Source organism: Oryza glaberrima, chromosome 11 (assembly GCF_000147395.1).
Source record: "Oryza glaberrima chromosome 11, OglaRS2, whole genome shotgun sequence".
NCBI lineage: Eukaryota > Viridiplantae > Streptophyta > Magnoliopsida > Poales > Poaceae > Oryza > Oryza glaberrima.
The window spans coordinates 19,874,081-19,892,798 of NC_068336.1; the positions used below are offsets into that span (position 1 = coordinate 19,874,081).

The 18,718-nt window shown below is 44.4% G+C and overlaps 1 protein-coding gene and 1 pseudogene across 1 annotated transcript; both read left to right on the forward strand.

The window, feature by feature from the left end:
* The first annotated feature begins 1,527 nt into the window (after positions 1 to 1,527).
* Positions 1,528 to 2,184, forward strand: LOC127755781 (receptor-like protein EIX2). The gene has a single exon (XM_052281432.1). The coding sequence runs from the start codon at positions 1,528 to 1,530 to the stop codon at positions 2,182 to 2,184; it is 657 nt and encodes a 218-aa protein (XP_052137392.1).
* A 29-nt stretch (positions 2,185 to 2,213) lies between these two features.
* Positions 2,214 to 4,490, forward strand: LOC127755346 (probable leucine-rich repeat receptor-like protein kinase At1g35710; annotated as a pseudogene).
* The last annotated feature ends 14,228 nt before the right edge of the window (positions 4,491 to 18,718 follow it).

The following is an 18,718-nucleotide window of genomic DNA, read 5'->3' on the forward strand; positions in this document are numbered from 1 at the left end:
GGGGATCGTTGGTACTAGGGTATACGCGAGACTGAGGTAAAAGAGACAGAGACAAGGATTTTTATACAGGTTCGGACCCCTGAATTATCAGGTAATAACCCTACATCCTGTTGGCCGAAGCCGGTATTGCTCTTATTCTCCATAATCACACCAGTACAATACTTGGGGTAGCCTATCTAACTATTGTCGTCATGGCGGTCTGAAGGTCTGACTCGTAGTCGACGACAGAGTAGTCTTCCTCCTTGAATCCGTGCCCGGCGAGATCAGAGATAACGTTTTCGTCTCTCCTGACAGTATCCGGAGACACCGTAGGGGACTAGCCGTGCTTATCCCTGAAGTCGATATCCGGCGTCTTGTCTTGGCGTATGTTGGCTTGTATTGGCTTTGTGGCGTCTATGTTGATTGTGGTGGGTGTCGATTGTCCGTATCCACTCTCCTCCTAGGGGGCCTTGTATTTTTACCCATAGGTGTCCCCTTGTCCAAGTAGAACTAGGGAAATCAATATGGAGACAATCCGAGTAGTTCTTGTCGTTTCCATGTAGAACTCTAGTTATCCTTCCTTATGCGGAACTCCTCCTATATCCGCAGGTTGTTTCCGTATAGGACATGGTATGTGGTGGGTCCTGCCGAGATTTAGTCAACTACTATTAGGTATGTGGTATCCATAACCCTGACAGAATCCTTGAGCTAGCTACAGGCATTGTCAAATGAGAAATTGTTACAAACAAGAGAAGATTGTATGTTAGTAGTCCTATCATGTTTATACTCATAACAGATTGTTTTAGCCTTCCAACCAGTTTTGCATATATCATATTGTTAAAGTAGATTTAAAGTTTATTACTATTTTTTTATAATCCTCCAAACTTTGCAAATTGAAACAATTTATATCACGAGAAAAAAAAAGTCAGTCATATAAGAGCCTCAGTAGCATCTGAGATCCTCGGTTCGACTCCCCATGGAAGCGAATTTTCCAGGATTTATCGGCGTTGTGCTTTCAGTGGTAGGCGACGTATCCGTCGACAGCGAGGCGCCTGTGGTGACTCCGTCAATCTCTTCAGGATTTGCTGGCTCAGTCTTCGAAGATGCTCATAGGGGTAAAGTTTGCGTGCGTGTATTCATAGAGATGAGTGCGCGTGCGTTCTGAGTGTCTGTGTTGTACTGTGTAATTCTTAAAAAAAAAAAAGTGTCAGTCATACGGATAGCTACTGGTCGCGCGAATGCGCGACTTCCGTGGCTGGTTCTAATTGGTGGAGATCCAGATTCTGGTGGGCCATACTAATGGGCCGCACGATCCAGGCAGTGACGTTCTGCCCTCACTACAATGGGCCAACGGAAGCTGTCCCTGTACGGCCCGTCGCTACTGTTGTTTGCAGCGTATACATGGCCACGCCCACGCGCGTCCCGGCGGCCACGGCACGGCACACACGCACCCGTCGACTACAGTAAAAACAACAACGATACGTATACGATACACTCGCACACTCAGATACAGACCCCCCCCGGTTCTTACTCGTCCACCAATCCACCATGCGTCCCACTACCACCGCCGCTCTCCTGATCCTCAGCCTCCTCGCCGTCGCCGCCTTGGCCACGACCAACCATGAAGTGGAGGCGGCGGTGGCGGCGCTGCCACGCGGCGCCACACGCCGTCCGGCGCCCGCCCACGGCAACGTGGCGACGGCGGCCGGCTGCTCGCCGCGGGAGCGGGACGCGCTGCTGACGTTCAAGGCAGGCATCACCGAAGATATAATGGGTCTTCTCGACTCATGGAAGTACGACGGCGCTGGGCCTGGGCAGGCGGCGGAGGAGGCCGATTGCTGCCGGTGGCGAGGCGTCCGGTGCGGCGCCGGCGGCCATGTCGTCGGGCTTCACCTCCGCAACGTGTATGCCGACCAGAGCAACGACTACGACTTCATCACCTCCGGGTACGACCTGGCCGGCGAGATAAGTCCCTCTCTGCTCAACTTGACGTATCTGGAGCACATCGATCTCAGCAAGAACCAGCTCCAGGGACAGACCGGCCGTGTTCCGGAGTTCTTGGGCTCTCTGCAAAACTTGAGATATCTTAACCTCTCCGGCATACCATTTTCCGGTGAGGTGCCTCCTCAGCTGGGTAACCTCACAAATCTACACTATCTTGGCCTGTCAGATACAGGCATCAACTTCACGGATACCAATGGTTAGCGCGCCTGCATTCTCTAACGCACCTCGACATGAGCCATACGAGCCTCAGCACGGTACATGATTGGGCCGATGTGATGAACAACATTCCTTCTCTCAAGGTCCTTCATCTTGCTTACTGCAACCTTGTTTATGCGGATCAATCTTTTTCACACTTTAACCTGACCAATCTTGAGGAGCTTGATCTCTCTGTCAACTATTTCAACCATCCAATTGCATCCTGTTGGTTCTGGAATGCACAAGGACTCAAGTACCTTAACCTTGGGTCGACCAAACTCTATGGCCAGTTTCCAAACGTTCCAGGACAATTTGGATCCCTACGATTTCTTGACTTGTCATCCACATGTAACATAGACATCGTGACAACAAACCTCTCAAATCTATGCAACTTGAGAATCATACATCTCGAACGGAGTCGAATTCATGGGGACATTGCAAAGTTGCTACAGAGATTACCGCGGTGCTCGTACAACAGATTGAATGAACTATATTTGTCAGACAATAATATATCAGGAATTCTACCAAATCGTCTGGATCACTTAACTAGCTTGGTCATTCTTGACATCTCTCATAACAAACTCTCTGGACCCTTGCCTCCTCAGATAGGCATGTTCAGTAATTTAACTTACTTGGACCTTAGCAGTAACAACCTCAACGGAGTGATCACAGATGAACACTTTACTAGTATGAGAAGTTTGAAGACATTGGACTTATCCGGTAATTCCTTGAAGTTTTTGGTGGATTCAGAATGGTTACCTCTATTTAGTCTTGAGGTTGCATTGTTTTCACCTTGCCATATGGGCCCTCGTTTTCCCAGTTGGCTGAAACGACAGGTTAATATTACTTATCTTAATATGTCATTTGCGGGTATTACTGACAGGCTTCCAAACTGGTTTTCTACAACATTTTTGAATGCTCAACTTTTAGATGTTTCCAACAACGAAATCAATGGTAGCTTGCCAGCGAACATGGAGGTTATGACTACATTATCTAGACTATATATGGGATCAAACAAGCTTACCGGTCAAATACCTTTGTTGCCAAAAGCACTTGAAATAATGGACATCTCAAGGAACTCTTTATCAGGACCTCTGCCATCGAACTTTGGAGATGACCTTGTCTTATCTTATCTGCATCTCTTCTCCAATCGTATCACTGGCCATATTCCAAACTCTATGTGTGATTTGCATCACCTTGTTTACTTAGATTTAGCGGACAATCTTTTGGAGGGGGAATTTCCTCGATGTTTCCAGCCAGTGTTTTTGAGTAAGCTATTTGTCAGCAACAATATTTTGTCCGGAAAGTTCCCGCCATTTTTGCGTAGTAGACATAATCTAGAGATGCTGGATTTGGCATCAAATGACTTCTATGGAGGATTGCCCATCTGGATTGGAGAGCTGTCGAATCTAGCAATAGTACGACTAAGCAATAACAATTTCTCTGGAAATATTCCAACAAGCATTACCAACCTTACAAGGCTTGTTCAACTAGATCTATCAAATAATTCTATTTCGGGTGTTTTACCTTTGCATTTGTCCAATTTAATATGTATGAAGAAAAGTGGTCATTGTGATATCGTAATGGTCTTCGATCGTTACTCAATTTCTGGTCGTTATGGTCGCAATGTTGGCATTGCAAATATGTCTGTGGACACCAAGGGCCAAAAACTTTACTACAAACTACCCATAGTATTAGATATCGTGACCATTGATTTGTCTTTGAACTACTTAACTGGTGAAATTCCCGAGGAGCTAACTCTTCTCGATGGCATTAAAAATTTGAATTTATCATGGAATCAGCTTAGTGGAAGAATTCCAAGCAACATTAGTGTCATGCAATCATTGGAATCACTAGATCTCTCAAAAAAACAATCTTTCTGGAGAAATCCCATCAAACCTATCAAACATAACATCTCTAAGCAGGCTAGACTTGTCATACAACCATCTCACAGGAAGAATACCATCAGGGGGTCAACTCGACACCCTCTATGCGGAAAACCCGTCTATGTACAATGGAAACAATGGTCTTTGTGGGTATCCTCTTCGGAGAAATTGCTCAGACAACAGCAGTGCATCAAAGCATGGTGTTGAACAGAGAAGGGAAAGAGATTCTGAGCCAATGTTCTTGTACTGTGGACTTGGTTCAGGATTTGTGGCTGGTCTTTGGGTGGTTTTCTGTACCATCTTGTTCAAGAAAACATGGAGGATTGCTTACTTCCGCCTCTTCGACAAGGTGTATGACAAAGTGTATGTGTTTGTTGTTGTTACATGGGCAACCTTGTCTCAGAAGTCAGGCACACGTTAGGCCATTGCGTAGTAGCAGCGTTCTTTTGGTGGAATATATTGTACGTTGCTACTACTACTAGTACTACTGTCGCTTTGAATAAATCGATACAGCTTAGTTCTTGATAAAGATGAGCATGCTTAATGTATGAAAAAAAAAGAGAGAAGTTAATGTTGTTCTATTTATGTGAAATAAATTAAAGATGGCTGTTTCTCAATGTTGTGCAGAGATTAATGTTGCTTAATTTATGTAAAACAGAGATATGTCTGACGAATGTTATTGATCAGTTTGTAGCACTGCCGCACTGGTGAATCCAGAGTATTTTTTTTTAATGACTTGCACCAGACAGTGCGAAGTTTTTTTTGATTGAGCAGGAAAAAAAATCCAAGATTATAACCCTGGGAAGTCGTAACCAGGAAAAAAAATAAAAAATAACCCCCACCCACGCACCGATAGCTCCAACTCAACATACCTAGGAGAAAGCTAGCACCGAACCGACCGCCGCTATGCGTGACCGGTCACCGCTAGGCCAACAAAGGAACTATATCCGAGAACGCTCAAAACTTAACCCTAATAACCGACACCAGGCCCCACTCTAGCCACCTCTTTGGGATTGTGAGAGAGAAGGATGGAACCGTTCTCCCCCCTAGGCCCTCCGACGTGGCTACCTTGCATAAGCTAGAGCGCCGACAAAGGGGACATGCATCTAGAGCAAGCTTGCACCAGTTGTCTGGAAGGATTCGGCAAGGGGCTACCTAGACGGTGTCTCCAAGGAGAGGAGCGGCGGATACACGGCCACCGTCGTCCGTCAAGGTCTCAAATAAAGTCGAGGCTGAGTTTTCACCCGGCAGCCCCACTGGAGGTGAAGGGGCGGCACGACATTGCCCTCAAGAGGGGTAGAGACATTCGAAAACACCGTCGTTGCCGGCACGGCCAAGGCCGGGCTAGGTTTTCGCCCGCTGCCTGCAAGTCTATAGATGACACCTCGATGCTCCACCACCATCAAGCTTCCGCCGACGCATGGGCACTGCTGCATCAGCGCCCCCTGTCGGTCAGCCTCTGCATGCCACACTAGCCTCCGCCGCCCGCTGACCGCGCCTCATCGCGCCGCGCTGGCCTCCGTTCCTATTGGTCGTGCCTCAACGAGCTGTGCCGGCCTCTGACCACGCTTCGTAGCCGCCACCCACATCTCATACCGACCGGCCAGCCACGTCTCCAGCCGCAGTCCAACAACGACTGCTCACGCCGTCGTTGTTGCCCACAACCCACCACCACCGATGCCACGCCCGCACGCGGCCGCCGCTATCCTCCTTCCCCGTTGCCAGTCTCGTTCCCCGCCTCCTCTCTAGTTGTCACCGTCGTCGACGCGCCGGTCCACCGCGTCCCATCTTCTTCCGTGCACCGGCCACATCCCATCTCCTCCCGTACGTTGGCGTAACTCCAGCCGACCTCGCTCCCACCGCTACCAGCAGCCGTCGTCGCCATCACCACCCACTCAAACCCCATCGCCATCGCCAGCCGCCAACCCCTCTAGATCCAGCCGAAGCGGCGCCGATCTGGGTGTGTGCTCCGCCGCCACCAACGGGCGCCGTCGCCACCGCAACCGACCGCCAGTCGCCACCTCCATCACTCAGCCCCACCGTCAGCCGCCACCCCGTCAGATCCGGCCGGAACGACGCAGATCTAGATGGTTGCCACTGCCGCTGCCCGGGCAGCTCCCCCGGCCGTCCGGGTGCATGCTGGGCAAAGCCCCGCCACCGCCGTCCTTGCGGCCGCGCGGCTTTGCCAGTGCCTGCTCAGGCGGCGGCGAGCCAGAGAAAGGAGGGGGAGGAGGGAGTCGGCAGCGGTGTTGCCTCTCGTGTTCGTGTTGTGAATCCAGAATATTGAATGCTTCTCCAAACATGCATATTTGCGCTTGAAATATAATGTAAAGTGACATAGTATAAGATATGAACAGGACCAATCCATGACAGTTTGAATCGAAGAAACGTGCAGACTTTTAATTTTGTCCAATAACAGGGCAGGCTCTCGAAAAGCTTGTAAATTCTGATATTGTTGATCAAGATAATTTTGTTTTCGAAGAACCTTCCCAAAGGACATGGAGTTCATGCCAATTTATAAGATAAACAATAATAAGATGTAGTGTTAAAGTCATATTTTACAAGTTACTAGAAAAAATGCCCTATGCTATTTTAATTTTATTATTGTTATACTGTTTAGCTAGAAAAAAATGTTTGTGCGTTGCAACATGTAAATATTTTAATTTTATTATTGTTATACGGTTTAGCTAGGGTAAAAGTCATTGTGGAAATTCGCTTGGATATTTTTTTTAAGTAAATCATGAGCTTTTCATCTCATGTTAGCATGCGAATTTTTTTTTTCAAAAGATTTCTTATACAGCTCCTTTTATACTTTTAAAAGGAAAGAAGCTTAAAATCCAACTCAAACACGGAGCTGTATTTGCAAAAGGGAACGACCTTAAAAACCGACTCAAATACGGATGACGTACCAAAATACTGGCAAAAACATCTTCAATTTTTATAACAGTAGATACTTAGGATAAAATTTAAATTTTAGAAGTGGAACAGAGGGGTAGCTCCGAATTTTTTTTATCTGAACACATACAAACCACTAATTACAAATCTGAGGCACGCAAAAGTTAGAATTCTACTTCTAATCAACCTGCCCATGTCACCACCGTAAATCCGGTTGGCCTGGTAGTCTATTACACCTCCCTCATTTCTTATTCTATTTGAACTCATTTCTTACGTCAGTGCCATGACGGTAGCCTTAACACGATGATGGTGTGCGTATATATAAACTATCTAGGATAACCTTTGGCAATAACAGTGTTAGCGTGGATATAGTGTAACTAAAATTCATCAATTCTGAGCACATGGGATTGAGCAACTAGCATGCAGCAAACAATTGATCCACTAATATGAATCGCTAGTATTGAGAATTTAGTAGTACAATACCACATTGTTTGTATTTTCTTTGTGATTTGAACAATGAATAAAACTCGCCGTATGCAACCCTAAACCCTATGATTTTGATGTACTACCGGATGAATGATTTGAACAATGGAGAAAACTCCCCATAATAATGCAACTAACCAATTTTAGAGGTGGGTTGTTGGGCTAACGTGATCAATTCAGCAGCCCAATACGGCCCAATAGTTTGTTGGGCTACTCGTTCGATGGAAACATATCGCTGCATATGAGCATCTTGTCTAAATAATTAAATGTGATTATTGCGTGCTCACATTTGTAATTGGTGGTTTGCATGTGTTTAGATAAAAAAAATTCGGGGAGTAGCTAGTAAGTGAAAAACTCCTAAGAGGGCACCTTCAGTAAAGGGCATTGCTGGATTCAACACGAAGCTAGTACTAGCGCTGACGATCAGTACAACTGATAAAGAGGTTCTAATTTCCAAACTGATAAAAGAGGTTTCAATTTCCAAAGGTTTCACTCTCAGTGTCACCGCAACGCGTGGAAATATTTGCAAGCCTGAACAGGTAGCACTGAAGATAAGAATAACTAATGTGAGGTTCCAATTTACAAAGGATTCACTCTGAGTGTCACTGCCACCTCCAATACAAGGAAATGATGATCTCTCTCCCAAGTCTCGAGAGTCTTGAAGTAGATCTGAACGCGGAGCTAGAGGAAAGCAGGCGTGTATAATAGAGAAACCAACTGAAGCAGCTACTAGTGGCCATCGGTGATCAACCAGTAGCTAGCAGGAGTTGCCGGCGACGTACCGCTCGGTGCAAGTCTTCGGCATCACATTCGGCACAACTGCCCAAGAGCTCGACGTTGGCAATATCAGTTCTTTTCTGGCAGTCGCAGCCCACCACGAAAGTCAGCCCGGTCGTGTACGTACTATCCGCAATCAAAATCAATATCGGCCCAAATCTACATGGGCCTCACGTGCTCGGCTATCCTGATCCGGCTGAATTAAACCGGGGAGATTGTTTTGTAGGAAAAAGTATACTTTGACTCCCTCATGTGATTCTGTTGATGCGAAAAACACGAGGCCTGAGAGATTAGCTTAACTTTAGTGCAGGTCCAAAAATCTTGTCTTTGAGGTTCGTGAGCGTGCCGGTTGATTTGATCCTGCAATCAACAAGAAACAAATACAGGAAAATAGCACTTAAATCCATAAACGATAGCCGATCGGTCAGTCGCCGATGACATATCATTTATCCTTGAGCCGATGTCATCTTTGCATCGATCGGCAGTCATGAATAAATAAGAAAGAACTAAATCTATTCAATCGGCTGTAGATATTAACGGTACATAATCCCTATGTTGATATATATTTAAGTCAAGTGATTGGGATAGATCGATCGTTATGCCGAGACAGTATAAATCACTTAGATCGAAATATATATTAACAATGAGATTATAAGCGCTCATAGCATAGCCGATTACATAGATCTAGCATGTATCGGCTAATGCTCCGATACCACTCTATGTTAAGATATTAAAGCAAGCAAAATATATCAAACGAGAAGCTTAATATACCTGAAAGCAAGAAGATATCAATATAAAGGGCGGACCTAGCATATCAATTAAGCACATAAAATATAAGGCTAAATCAGGTAAGATCGGCTGAAACCCCGATACTACCCTAATCGGCAACCAAAGACAGGCTAGAGATTGATATTCTAATCACGACTTATAGGGTCAAACTCAACTAATGCAGCTATAAGTATGAAAAGAAAGACAATATTTAGACAATCAAGTCGTTGGATGTTTCATAGGGTGGTGGATACCCTATATAATCTAAGTCAACGTTGGTATTTAACCTGATCGGCTGCCTTCTAGTGATAGATGTTAGGCTGCCTTCTAGTGATAGATGTTAGCCAACTGAAGGTTAAATAACAATATTGTCAGAGATTATATAGGATATATGATAACTCGACAACTTACATACACAAGATTAGAGTGTCATAAAGATGGAAGCACTAATCCCGAGAACGCAAGCCGCCATAACAAGTTTTACCTCTAGTTGAAGATCGAAACCGATGCAGCTCAACCCGAAAGCAAGAACTCGTCGAAAACAAAACGAAAGAAAAGGGTGGCGAAGCGCTGAGATTGTTATTGAATGTGTGTTAAATTATTACATGAGGTTCGGGGTCTATTTATACCCGAGATTACAAAATATGTCCATGTCGGACACGACTCTTATCTCTAACAAACTCTAAGATACCATAAGTCTTTGCGGCAGACTTTTGCCCAAGCTTATCTCTAAGGAAATTACATCAAATATCCTAATTAATAGATACAATTGTCTTCTCAGAACTCAATCCGTGCATGGCAATCCATATGAAGTACTTCAACCCAACCCTGATGACGTATACCGAGTCGTATTGTCGGAATCGGCTCAATCGGCTAACCTTGTCCGACTCGAACTCTGCCGATTCTGGTCGCAGCCGATTCGAACTTCTGCCGATTCTTGCTCTGTTTCCGGAACGATCTATCTCTTGGATTCCGCTTCAATTTTATCTTCATCTCCGATACTGAAATTACCAAATTTGGTCGTTAACACATGCCCCCCAAGTCTGGAATATTTGGTGATGTTTCGGATTTGCCATATTTGCATCTCCAAGAATATCGCTCATTGCCGTTTTTCCGACCGTTACCACAGCGCTTTAAATACTAACCGTCACCCCCGAGAAATTTCACACCGTTACTTCCGTTCTCACCGCTTAAACAAACTCCGTCTTCTCTCTCTCCGGCGATCTCCTTGGCGCAAAAAGGCGACCTCAAGGCGATCCCAACTCCGGCCAAGCTTCCGCCCGCAGCAATGTCGACTTCCGCCAGCCCGTCCGCCGCGCCATCGGCAGAGTATGCAGAGGTGAGCACCCATCGGCTAGATCTCTATTTTGTGCAGTAGATCGGTTTTCCTCTATCTCATCTTGTTTTCTTCTTCTTTATTCTCTTTTGCATCTATAGCATCTCTCTAATCTGATTACAATTCCCAGTTTGTCACACGAGCATCAGTACTTTCTTGGCCCAATCGGCAATTCTAACCCCACTGAGTTCATTAGCGCCGAAACTAATAGGATACCCTTTAGATTGGCCAACCCAAATCTAGGTCATTGGAAGAATACTTTCAAGTCTTGGCCTTCCCTTGAGAAAAGTTCTCCTGAGAGAAGTTGGCTCGTATGGTACAAGCGTGTATCGGCTAGCAAGCAGGTTCACTGGGATGAACTAGGAATCGGCCAAGCCCTTGCTCTTACTTTAGCAAATTCGGCTAAGGACGAACCCCTAATGGCTTCTGCAACGTATTTCTGGTCAAACACCCTCAATGCCTTCCTGTTCAATCAAGGGCCGATGACTCCTACCCTGCTAGACATCACCATGATCACTGGCCTAGATATCACCGCATCGGCCAACCCCATGAATTTGAATTCCAAGAACCAGTTTGAGTTCAAAACTAAAACCATAGGTGGCTGGTCTGGCTACATTGCTGCATATATGGGCAAAGGATCTGTCACCCCTCGAGAACATACTGCCTTTCTGCTGATGTGGCTTGAGAAATTCCTCTTCTGTGGATCAAGTTGTGGCCCTAGTACCAATTGGCAGTTCCTAGCCGAAGCCCTTGAAACCAAAAAGCAAATCCCTTTGGGCAAAATCCTTCTCGACTACCTATATCAGACGTTGATCAACGCATCGGCCAGGATAGCCACAGGCTCAACAGTAGCTGCAGGTGGACCCTAGTGGTTCCTACAAACATGGCTCAACTTAGTCGCCATGAAAGCTGTGAATCGGCCGGCTCTATCAGAATCTCAGTTTCCAAGACTAGAGCCGATTACAGATGAAGATGGGGAAGAAAAGACCCATCGGAGATGCATGTCATATGGAGAAGCTGCTTCAACACCAGCCGATTCTAGAGCAAAGTTATCGGCTGAGCTACTGAAGGACTGGTTCTTCAGTTTTTATGATGGCTTCCGGAAAGATGCTCGAGTCTGGCTTGTATACGGAGATTCAATGGACTTTGAGCTACCATCGGACTTTAGATTTGAAGAGATCAACTCTGAAAAATATGACAAGTCTAGAGAGGTTTTCTCGGCTGCTATCAGTCCATGCATTCTTCCTGTTGGCATCCATCAAGGAAGAAACATACAAGTGTCTTACGAGTTCTATCACCCAATGAGCTCGGCCAGGCAATTTGGGATGGGACAGCTGCCAATCGGCTTGTATTTTGCCGATAAAGTTCAGTGTAGAGGAGAGATCTCATCGACCTTGATGATGGATCGGCTGCTCAACATCCCAGGACCTCCCTTGGCAGTATTGAGAACATAGAGCTGGCAAGGTTCAGGAGAAGGGCCTTTGTTAGGTGGTGGGGTGAATGGAAGCTACACTTGTTCCATCGATCGGCTTCCATGTATATGATAGATCTATTCCTGGATGTCATCCCTCAGGTAAATTTTACTTTGTCAATTCTGCTAAAACAACTGTTAGCTGACTTGTATCTTGACTAATCTCTTCTTCTATTTTGCAGACAACAGAATCCTCTCCTCGCAAAGACATAAAATATGCTCCAGGCCTTTTACCAAACGGAGGTGGTCTAGCTCCCCCTGTCATCGGCTATCATGCCCCAGGACCTCAAGTCTGCTCCAAGGGCAAATAGGAGAACTAGCCGATGCTGGCAGGAAGATGAAGACTAAGGCATCGGCTGTTGATCCATCAGTTCTGGCTCTGAAGAAGAAGGCCGAAAAGAAGAAATCCAAGCCAACCGACGACTTGCCTGCCTTAGATCCATCCATCGAACAATCCTTCGATGAAGAGGAAATTAAGGAAGATGTCAACCAAGCGGCAGCCGAACTGAGTGACTTAGGAGAAAAAACACCATCGGCTTCACCCAAACAGACTCCTCCAACTCCTGCTGCCCCAGCTCATTTTTCAAGGGTAAACAACTCATCTTGATCATTTCTCGAAACAACTTGCATAGCCGATTACTTATTAGCCTTGTATTTGCAGAAAAAGAAAACTATCGTGAAGAAGAAATCGGCACCGGCACCATCTAAGCTAGCTCCACCGGTAAAGTTCCCTCTGTAAAATCCTTTAAATCTGATCGTAACCGGTGTTAATTAACACTTATCTTTTTCAGCCTCCTCGTCGTCCTTCACCTCCTGTGCAGCCGACACCAAGTGATCGTACTCCATCGGCCGCAGGCAGCCATAACATCAAAGAAGAAGAACAACCAGCAGCTCCTATCATTCCAGTAAGCATTTCATTGTCATAAATCTTAGATTGGCTATATAATTTGTTTCGATATTTAACTGTCTTCAATTTTCTCTCTTGCAGGTCTTAGCCGATCTGTTCTCTTTCGATATAAAGGATTACTTTGATGAAGAGGCAGAAGAAGAAACAACCAATAAAGCTTTAGCCCCTCTGACCGATGATGTGAAAAGAACTCTTGAAGACATTTCTCATCGGCTAGAGACATCATTAGACAACTTGGAGGTTGACTGCGGTTCAATCCGGACAAGATTTGCAGAGATTCAAGCCCTAATCCCGAATGATCTAGCGAACACCATTTCTCCAGCTGTATACCTTGAGCAACATCAATTCAAGCTGGAAAAGGCCAAGCAAAGGATAGCCGATCGGCGAGAGCGAAGGGATATTGAAGCCACTATTCAAACCAACCGGCAAACCGTTCATGAAGAGAAGGCTAAGTTAGATCAACTCTCGATTGGGCCGATTCAGTCCAACATAGATCGGCTTGAAGCTCGGAAGATTGATCTCATAGCTCAATTGGAGGAATGCAACGCCGAATTGGCTCTTGAGCAGAAAAAGTTAGCCGATCTCCCAAAGGCTGTCGAAGAATAGAAGTCCAGACTGAGATCGGCCATCAGGAATGTGGTTGATATGACCAAGTCTCTCAAGGTCATCTCTGGAACCGACGCCCAAGATATCCAAGCTATCGAAGAAGTAGACCAAATCAGACAACAGGCTGTATCGGCTATCTAGCGTTACTTGTCTGGATGATTATCTTTGTAATAGGACTTAGAAAAAAAACATTTTTTTTGTAATCGGCTAAGAAACCTTTGTACTTCTTCTGATTGGCTAATCCTTCGTGCCAATTAATATAACATCTCAATTTGCTTGAAACTTCTCAATTTTCGTATATATGTATGTGCCTGCCTAATTTTACAACGATGAAGGCATTGATAAAATTATAATTTGGACTAACGGCGATATATTAAATATCGGCCATCATACATCGGCAGAACACAACCGATTATGAGAAAACAACAAAAACCACTAAGGGCAATATAACCATATCGGCCGTCATACATCGGCAAAACACAACCGATTATGATAATAAAACTGCTAAGGGCGATATAACTATATCGGCCATCTAAAGGCGATGTAAATACATCGGCTTAACATGTATCGGCAAACTCAGCCGATCATGAATTGACCCAAACACTTGGGTAATATTTCTTCAAGTATTTTCCATTAAGTGCTCGTCTATAAACTTCTCCATCATGTCCTTGCAACATATAAGCTCCTTTGGACACAACCTTATGGATTTGAAACGGTCCTTCCCAATTCAGCTACCACTTGCCGAATTTGTTATCTCGAGTTCCTATCGGCAAGATTAACTTCCAAACAAGCTCTCCCTCAGAAAAAGACTTAGACACCACCTTCTTGTTATAATGCCGTGCAACCCTTTCCTTATCTTTGAAAACTTTAGCAAGAGCTTGCAATCTTGATTGAACCAAATCTTCCTTTTCGTCGGCCATGAGATTATAATATTCATCGGCTGTAAATTTGTCCTCCTGGAGCCGATTCTAACTTCCCATGGTAAAACTGCTTCATGCCCATAAACAAGCTTATAAGGCCAACCTAGTATGTCATTGCCGAGGATAATCAGAAATCTTTCTCTTAACCAACTTGATCAAACTCTTGTTAGATGCCTCGGCTTATCCGTTGGCTTGTGCATAGTATGGGGAAGAATTTAATAACTTGATCCCCATGCTATCAGCAAACTGAACAAACTCATCGGACACAAAGATCGAGCCTTGATCGGTTGTAATGGTCTGGGGAATACCAAAGCGGTAGATAATATGCTCCTGAACAAATTGTATAGCATCTCCTGAATCAACCTTCTTCAAAGGAATAACTTCTACCTACTTGGTGAAATAATCAGTCGCAACCAATATGAATTTATGCCCCTTGCTGGAAGATGGATTAATTTGGCCGATCATATCCATGCCCCATCCTCTAAATGGCCATGGCTTGATAATAGGATTCATAGCCGATGCTGGTGCTCTCTGAATTGCTCCAAACTTCTGACAATCTTGACATCCCTTGTAGTATCTGAAGCAATCTTCAAATATTGTCGGCCAAAAATACCCTACATGCCGAAGCAACCACTTCATCTTGTGAGCCGATTGATGAGTACCACAAATTCCCTCATGTACCTCGCTTATCGCAACCTTAGCTTTATCAGTACTCAAACACTTAAGCAATACCCCATCAATCGTCCGATAATATAACTCATCATCGAACAAGGTGTATTTTAAAGCCTTATAGCGCAATTTCCGAGAAGCCGATTGAGATGGATTCTGCAAATATTGATACACATCATACCTCCAATCATCGGCTGATATTGTAGCAACTTCTATCTTGATATCTCTCATCATCGGCTTGTACCCTGATGCCCCCTGAGCCAAATCATTAGCTTCGACATTTTGCTCCCGAGATACATGCTTCAAAGTTACCAGCCGAAATCCATCCATCAACTCTCTGCACTTCTCATTGTAAACCATCAATGTATCATTCTTACATTCATATTCTCTTGCCAATTGACTTATCACCAACAAGGAGTCACCCATAATTTTAATAGCATCGGCTTCAACTTCCTTAAGCAATTGCAATCCCTTGAGAACCGCTTCATATTCAGCCTGATTGTTAATTGCATAGGGCTTAATAGTATAGGCAAACTCGAAACTTGCCCCCCGAGGAGAAATTATAACCAAGCCGATACTACAACCATGAGTGCACATTGATCCATCAAAAAATAAAGTCCAAGGCACAATGTCAACTGAGCCGATTGAATCATCACGATGATCCACAATAAAATCGGCTATAGCTTACCCCTTAATCGCCTTCAGTGACTCATACCGAAGATCAAACTCCGTTAAAGCAAATATCCACTTCCCGACTCTTCCTTTCAAAATTGGAGCCGATAGCATGTACTTAACCACATCGGCTTTACATATCACAGTGCATTCATTGGACAATAGATAATGCCTTAACTTCGTGCAAGAGAAATATAAACACAAACACAACTTCTCCACAGGAGAATACCTTGTTTCTGCATCCAAGAGCCTGCGACTTAAATAGAATACAACCCTCTCTTTCCCTTCAAGCTCCTGAATCAAAACCGAGCCAATTGACTTCTCACCAGCAGATAGATATAATCTGAACGGTATCCCCTTCTGTGGAGGAATCAAAACTGGTGAGGAACTAAGATATTCTTTGATATTATCCAAAGCCCTCTGTTGCTCTGCCCCCCAGGTGAATTCTTGATCGGCTTTCAATCTCAACAAAGGTGTAAAAGGTTCTAATCTTCCAGATAAATTAGAGATAAACCTCCTAACAAAATTTATCTTGCCGATCAACTCCTGCAACTTCTTCTTGTCCTCTAGAGGATGGATCTTCTTAATTGCATTAATACTCCTTTGAGTCACCTCAATCCCCCTCTCATGAACAAGAAATCCCAAAAACTAACAACCGATACGCCAAAAGCACATTTTGTCGGGTTCATCTTCAAACCATATTTCCTAGTTCTCTCAAAAACCTTCCTGAGATCGGCTATGTGGTTTTCTACTTCCTTTGACTTAACAATCACATCATCAATATAAACTTCAACCAACCAGCCGATCAGATCATGGAATATGTAATTCATGGCCCTTTGATATGTAGCTCCAGCGCTCTTCAAGCCGAAAGTCATCACAACCCATTCAAACAAACCAATTGCACCAGGACATCTGAAAGCTGTCTTATGAATATCCTCTTCTGCCATAAAGATTTGATTGTAACCCGCATTGCCATCCATAAAACTTAATATCTTATGCCCTGAAGCAGCATCAACCAACTGATCGGCCACCGGCATTGGGTACTCATCCTTCGGAGTAGCCTTGTTCAGATCTCGAAAATAAATGCACACCCTAACTTTGCCATTTTTCTTGATAACTGGAACTATATTAGAAACCCACTCAGCATATCGGTATGGACGAATGAAACCAGCATCATATAAACATGCAACCTCAGCCTTGACAGCATCAAGCATATCGGCTTTACATCTCCTTGGTGGCTGCTAGTATGGCCTAACCCCTAGTTTAATAGGAAGCCGATGTTAAACAATCGATCGGCTGAGTCCTGGCATCTCATAATACTCCTAAGCAAAGCAATCTCTGTATTCTTTTAGAAGCTCTATCAACTTGGTTCTGAATTCTAGGGATAAGTTCTTACTGATGAATGTCGGCCTTGGTCTATCTCCTAGACCTATGTCAATTTCCTCCAAATCATCAGCCGACATGAAACCCTTTCCTTGCTTGTCATCGAGATCATCTACTGTATCCTTGGTGTAGACGTTTGAACCCTCCACGACGCCCTTAAAATAATAATTTGGGCTCTCCATCTTCAATTGGCTGTATATCACAATCGGACACTTTTAGAAAATCTCCATCTGAAACTTTTCCAAATAGGCAATCAATACCATCCATCTCCCAAAGAGCTAAATCGGCACTAGCAACATTAACTGACCTATCGGCTAGCACAATCTCAATCTTGTCACCTTGCCATTGAATCAAGCATTGATACATAGTTGAAGGAATACAACAATTGGCATGAATCCAATCTCTTCCGAGCAACAGGCTATAGGAACCCTTCCCATCGATGACAAAAAATGTTGTAGGCACAGTTTTGTTGCCGACTGTCAGTTCCACGTTCAAAACTCCCTTGGTCTCCGATGGATTGCCACCAAAATCCTTGAGAACCATGTTCGTCTTGATGAGATCATCTGCGCTTCTGCCCAGCTTTCTAAATGTAGCGTATGGCATCAAATTCACAGTAGCTCCTCCATCAACTATCATCTTGGACATCGGCTTCCCATTAACAAATCCATTGATATACAAGGGCTTGAGATGCCAATTTTTTGTCCCCTCTGGCTTCTCAAAAATCGCCTGCTCCGGTGACAAAACCAATCTAGCAGAGGCTTCATCAACATCATCAACATCGGCTTGCCTAGCTTCAAACTCTGCTGCTAGCATAAAAACCATATTCACCGATGCAGACGCAGTAGCCTTGCCCTTGAGCAACCCTTTTGCTTTATCAGCTTCAACTTCATCGGCTGTTGTGACCGAGCTCTTAACACGCCACACCTGCTTGGTCTTTGTTTTCCTCAGCCGATGATTGATTTCTTGTTCTACTTCTTGAAAGCGCTCCATGTTCCTTATTCTTTGAACCCTTCTCTTCTGATTCTTGGTGAAAATGCTTGTAGGACACCATTGTGTTTTCCTATCTTCATCTTCATCATGGTGATAATCTTGATTTACTGGTCCCAATCTCTGATGAACAGGTATCCTCTTTTGAATCAGCCGATTACCTCTATTACAGGATCGGCTTGAACTCCCTGCAGTGTCACTGCATCCAGGACAATTCTCGATCGATGGCAGCCTCATACCTTCATTCCAGCAGAATTTGAAAAACTCACAGTCCCAATGAGGATCAAAACCACCATCATCTTCTTCATAATACCTTTCCTGCTACTTGTCATACTTTCTCTAGTATTTGTTGATAATTCTAGCCGAATTTATCTGAAAGTTTCAATTCTTCCCCCCATCGGCTGTCCTTCTAGATGTATGTACCATGTTAACAGAGAAAGGATTAGAATCAACCTTCATCGGCTTCTTTGAGTCATCAAATTTGATCTTTCCCCCTTCAATAGCTACCTGGATTTGTTGTCTGAAAACTTTGTAGTCATTAGTAGAATGAGAACCAGAGTTATGCCATTTGCAATACCTCCTTTTGCCTAGCTCTTCGGCCGATGGGATTATATGACCAGCAGGAAGTTGAATCTGTTTCTCCCGAAGCAACAGATCGAAAATCTTGTCAGCCTTGGTGATATCAAAGTCAATTCTTTCTTCTTTTCCAGAACTCCTCACCCATTGGCATGGCACAACCTTCTTGCTCCTGACCCACTCGGCTGCTGCTACTTCGGAATC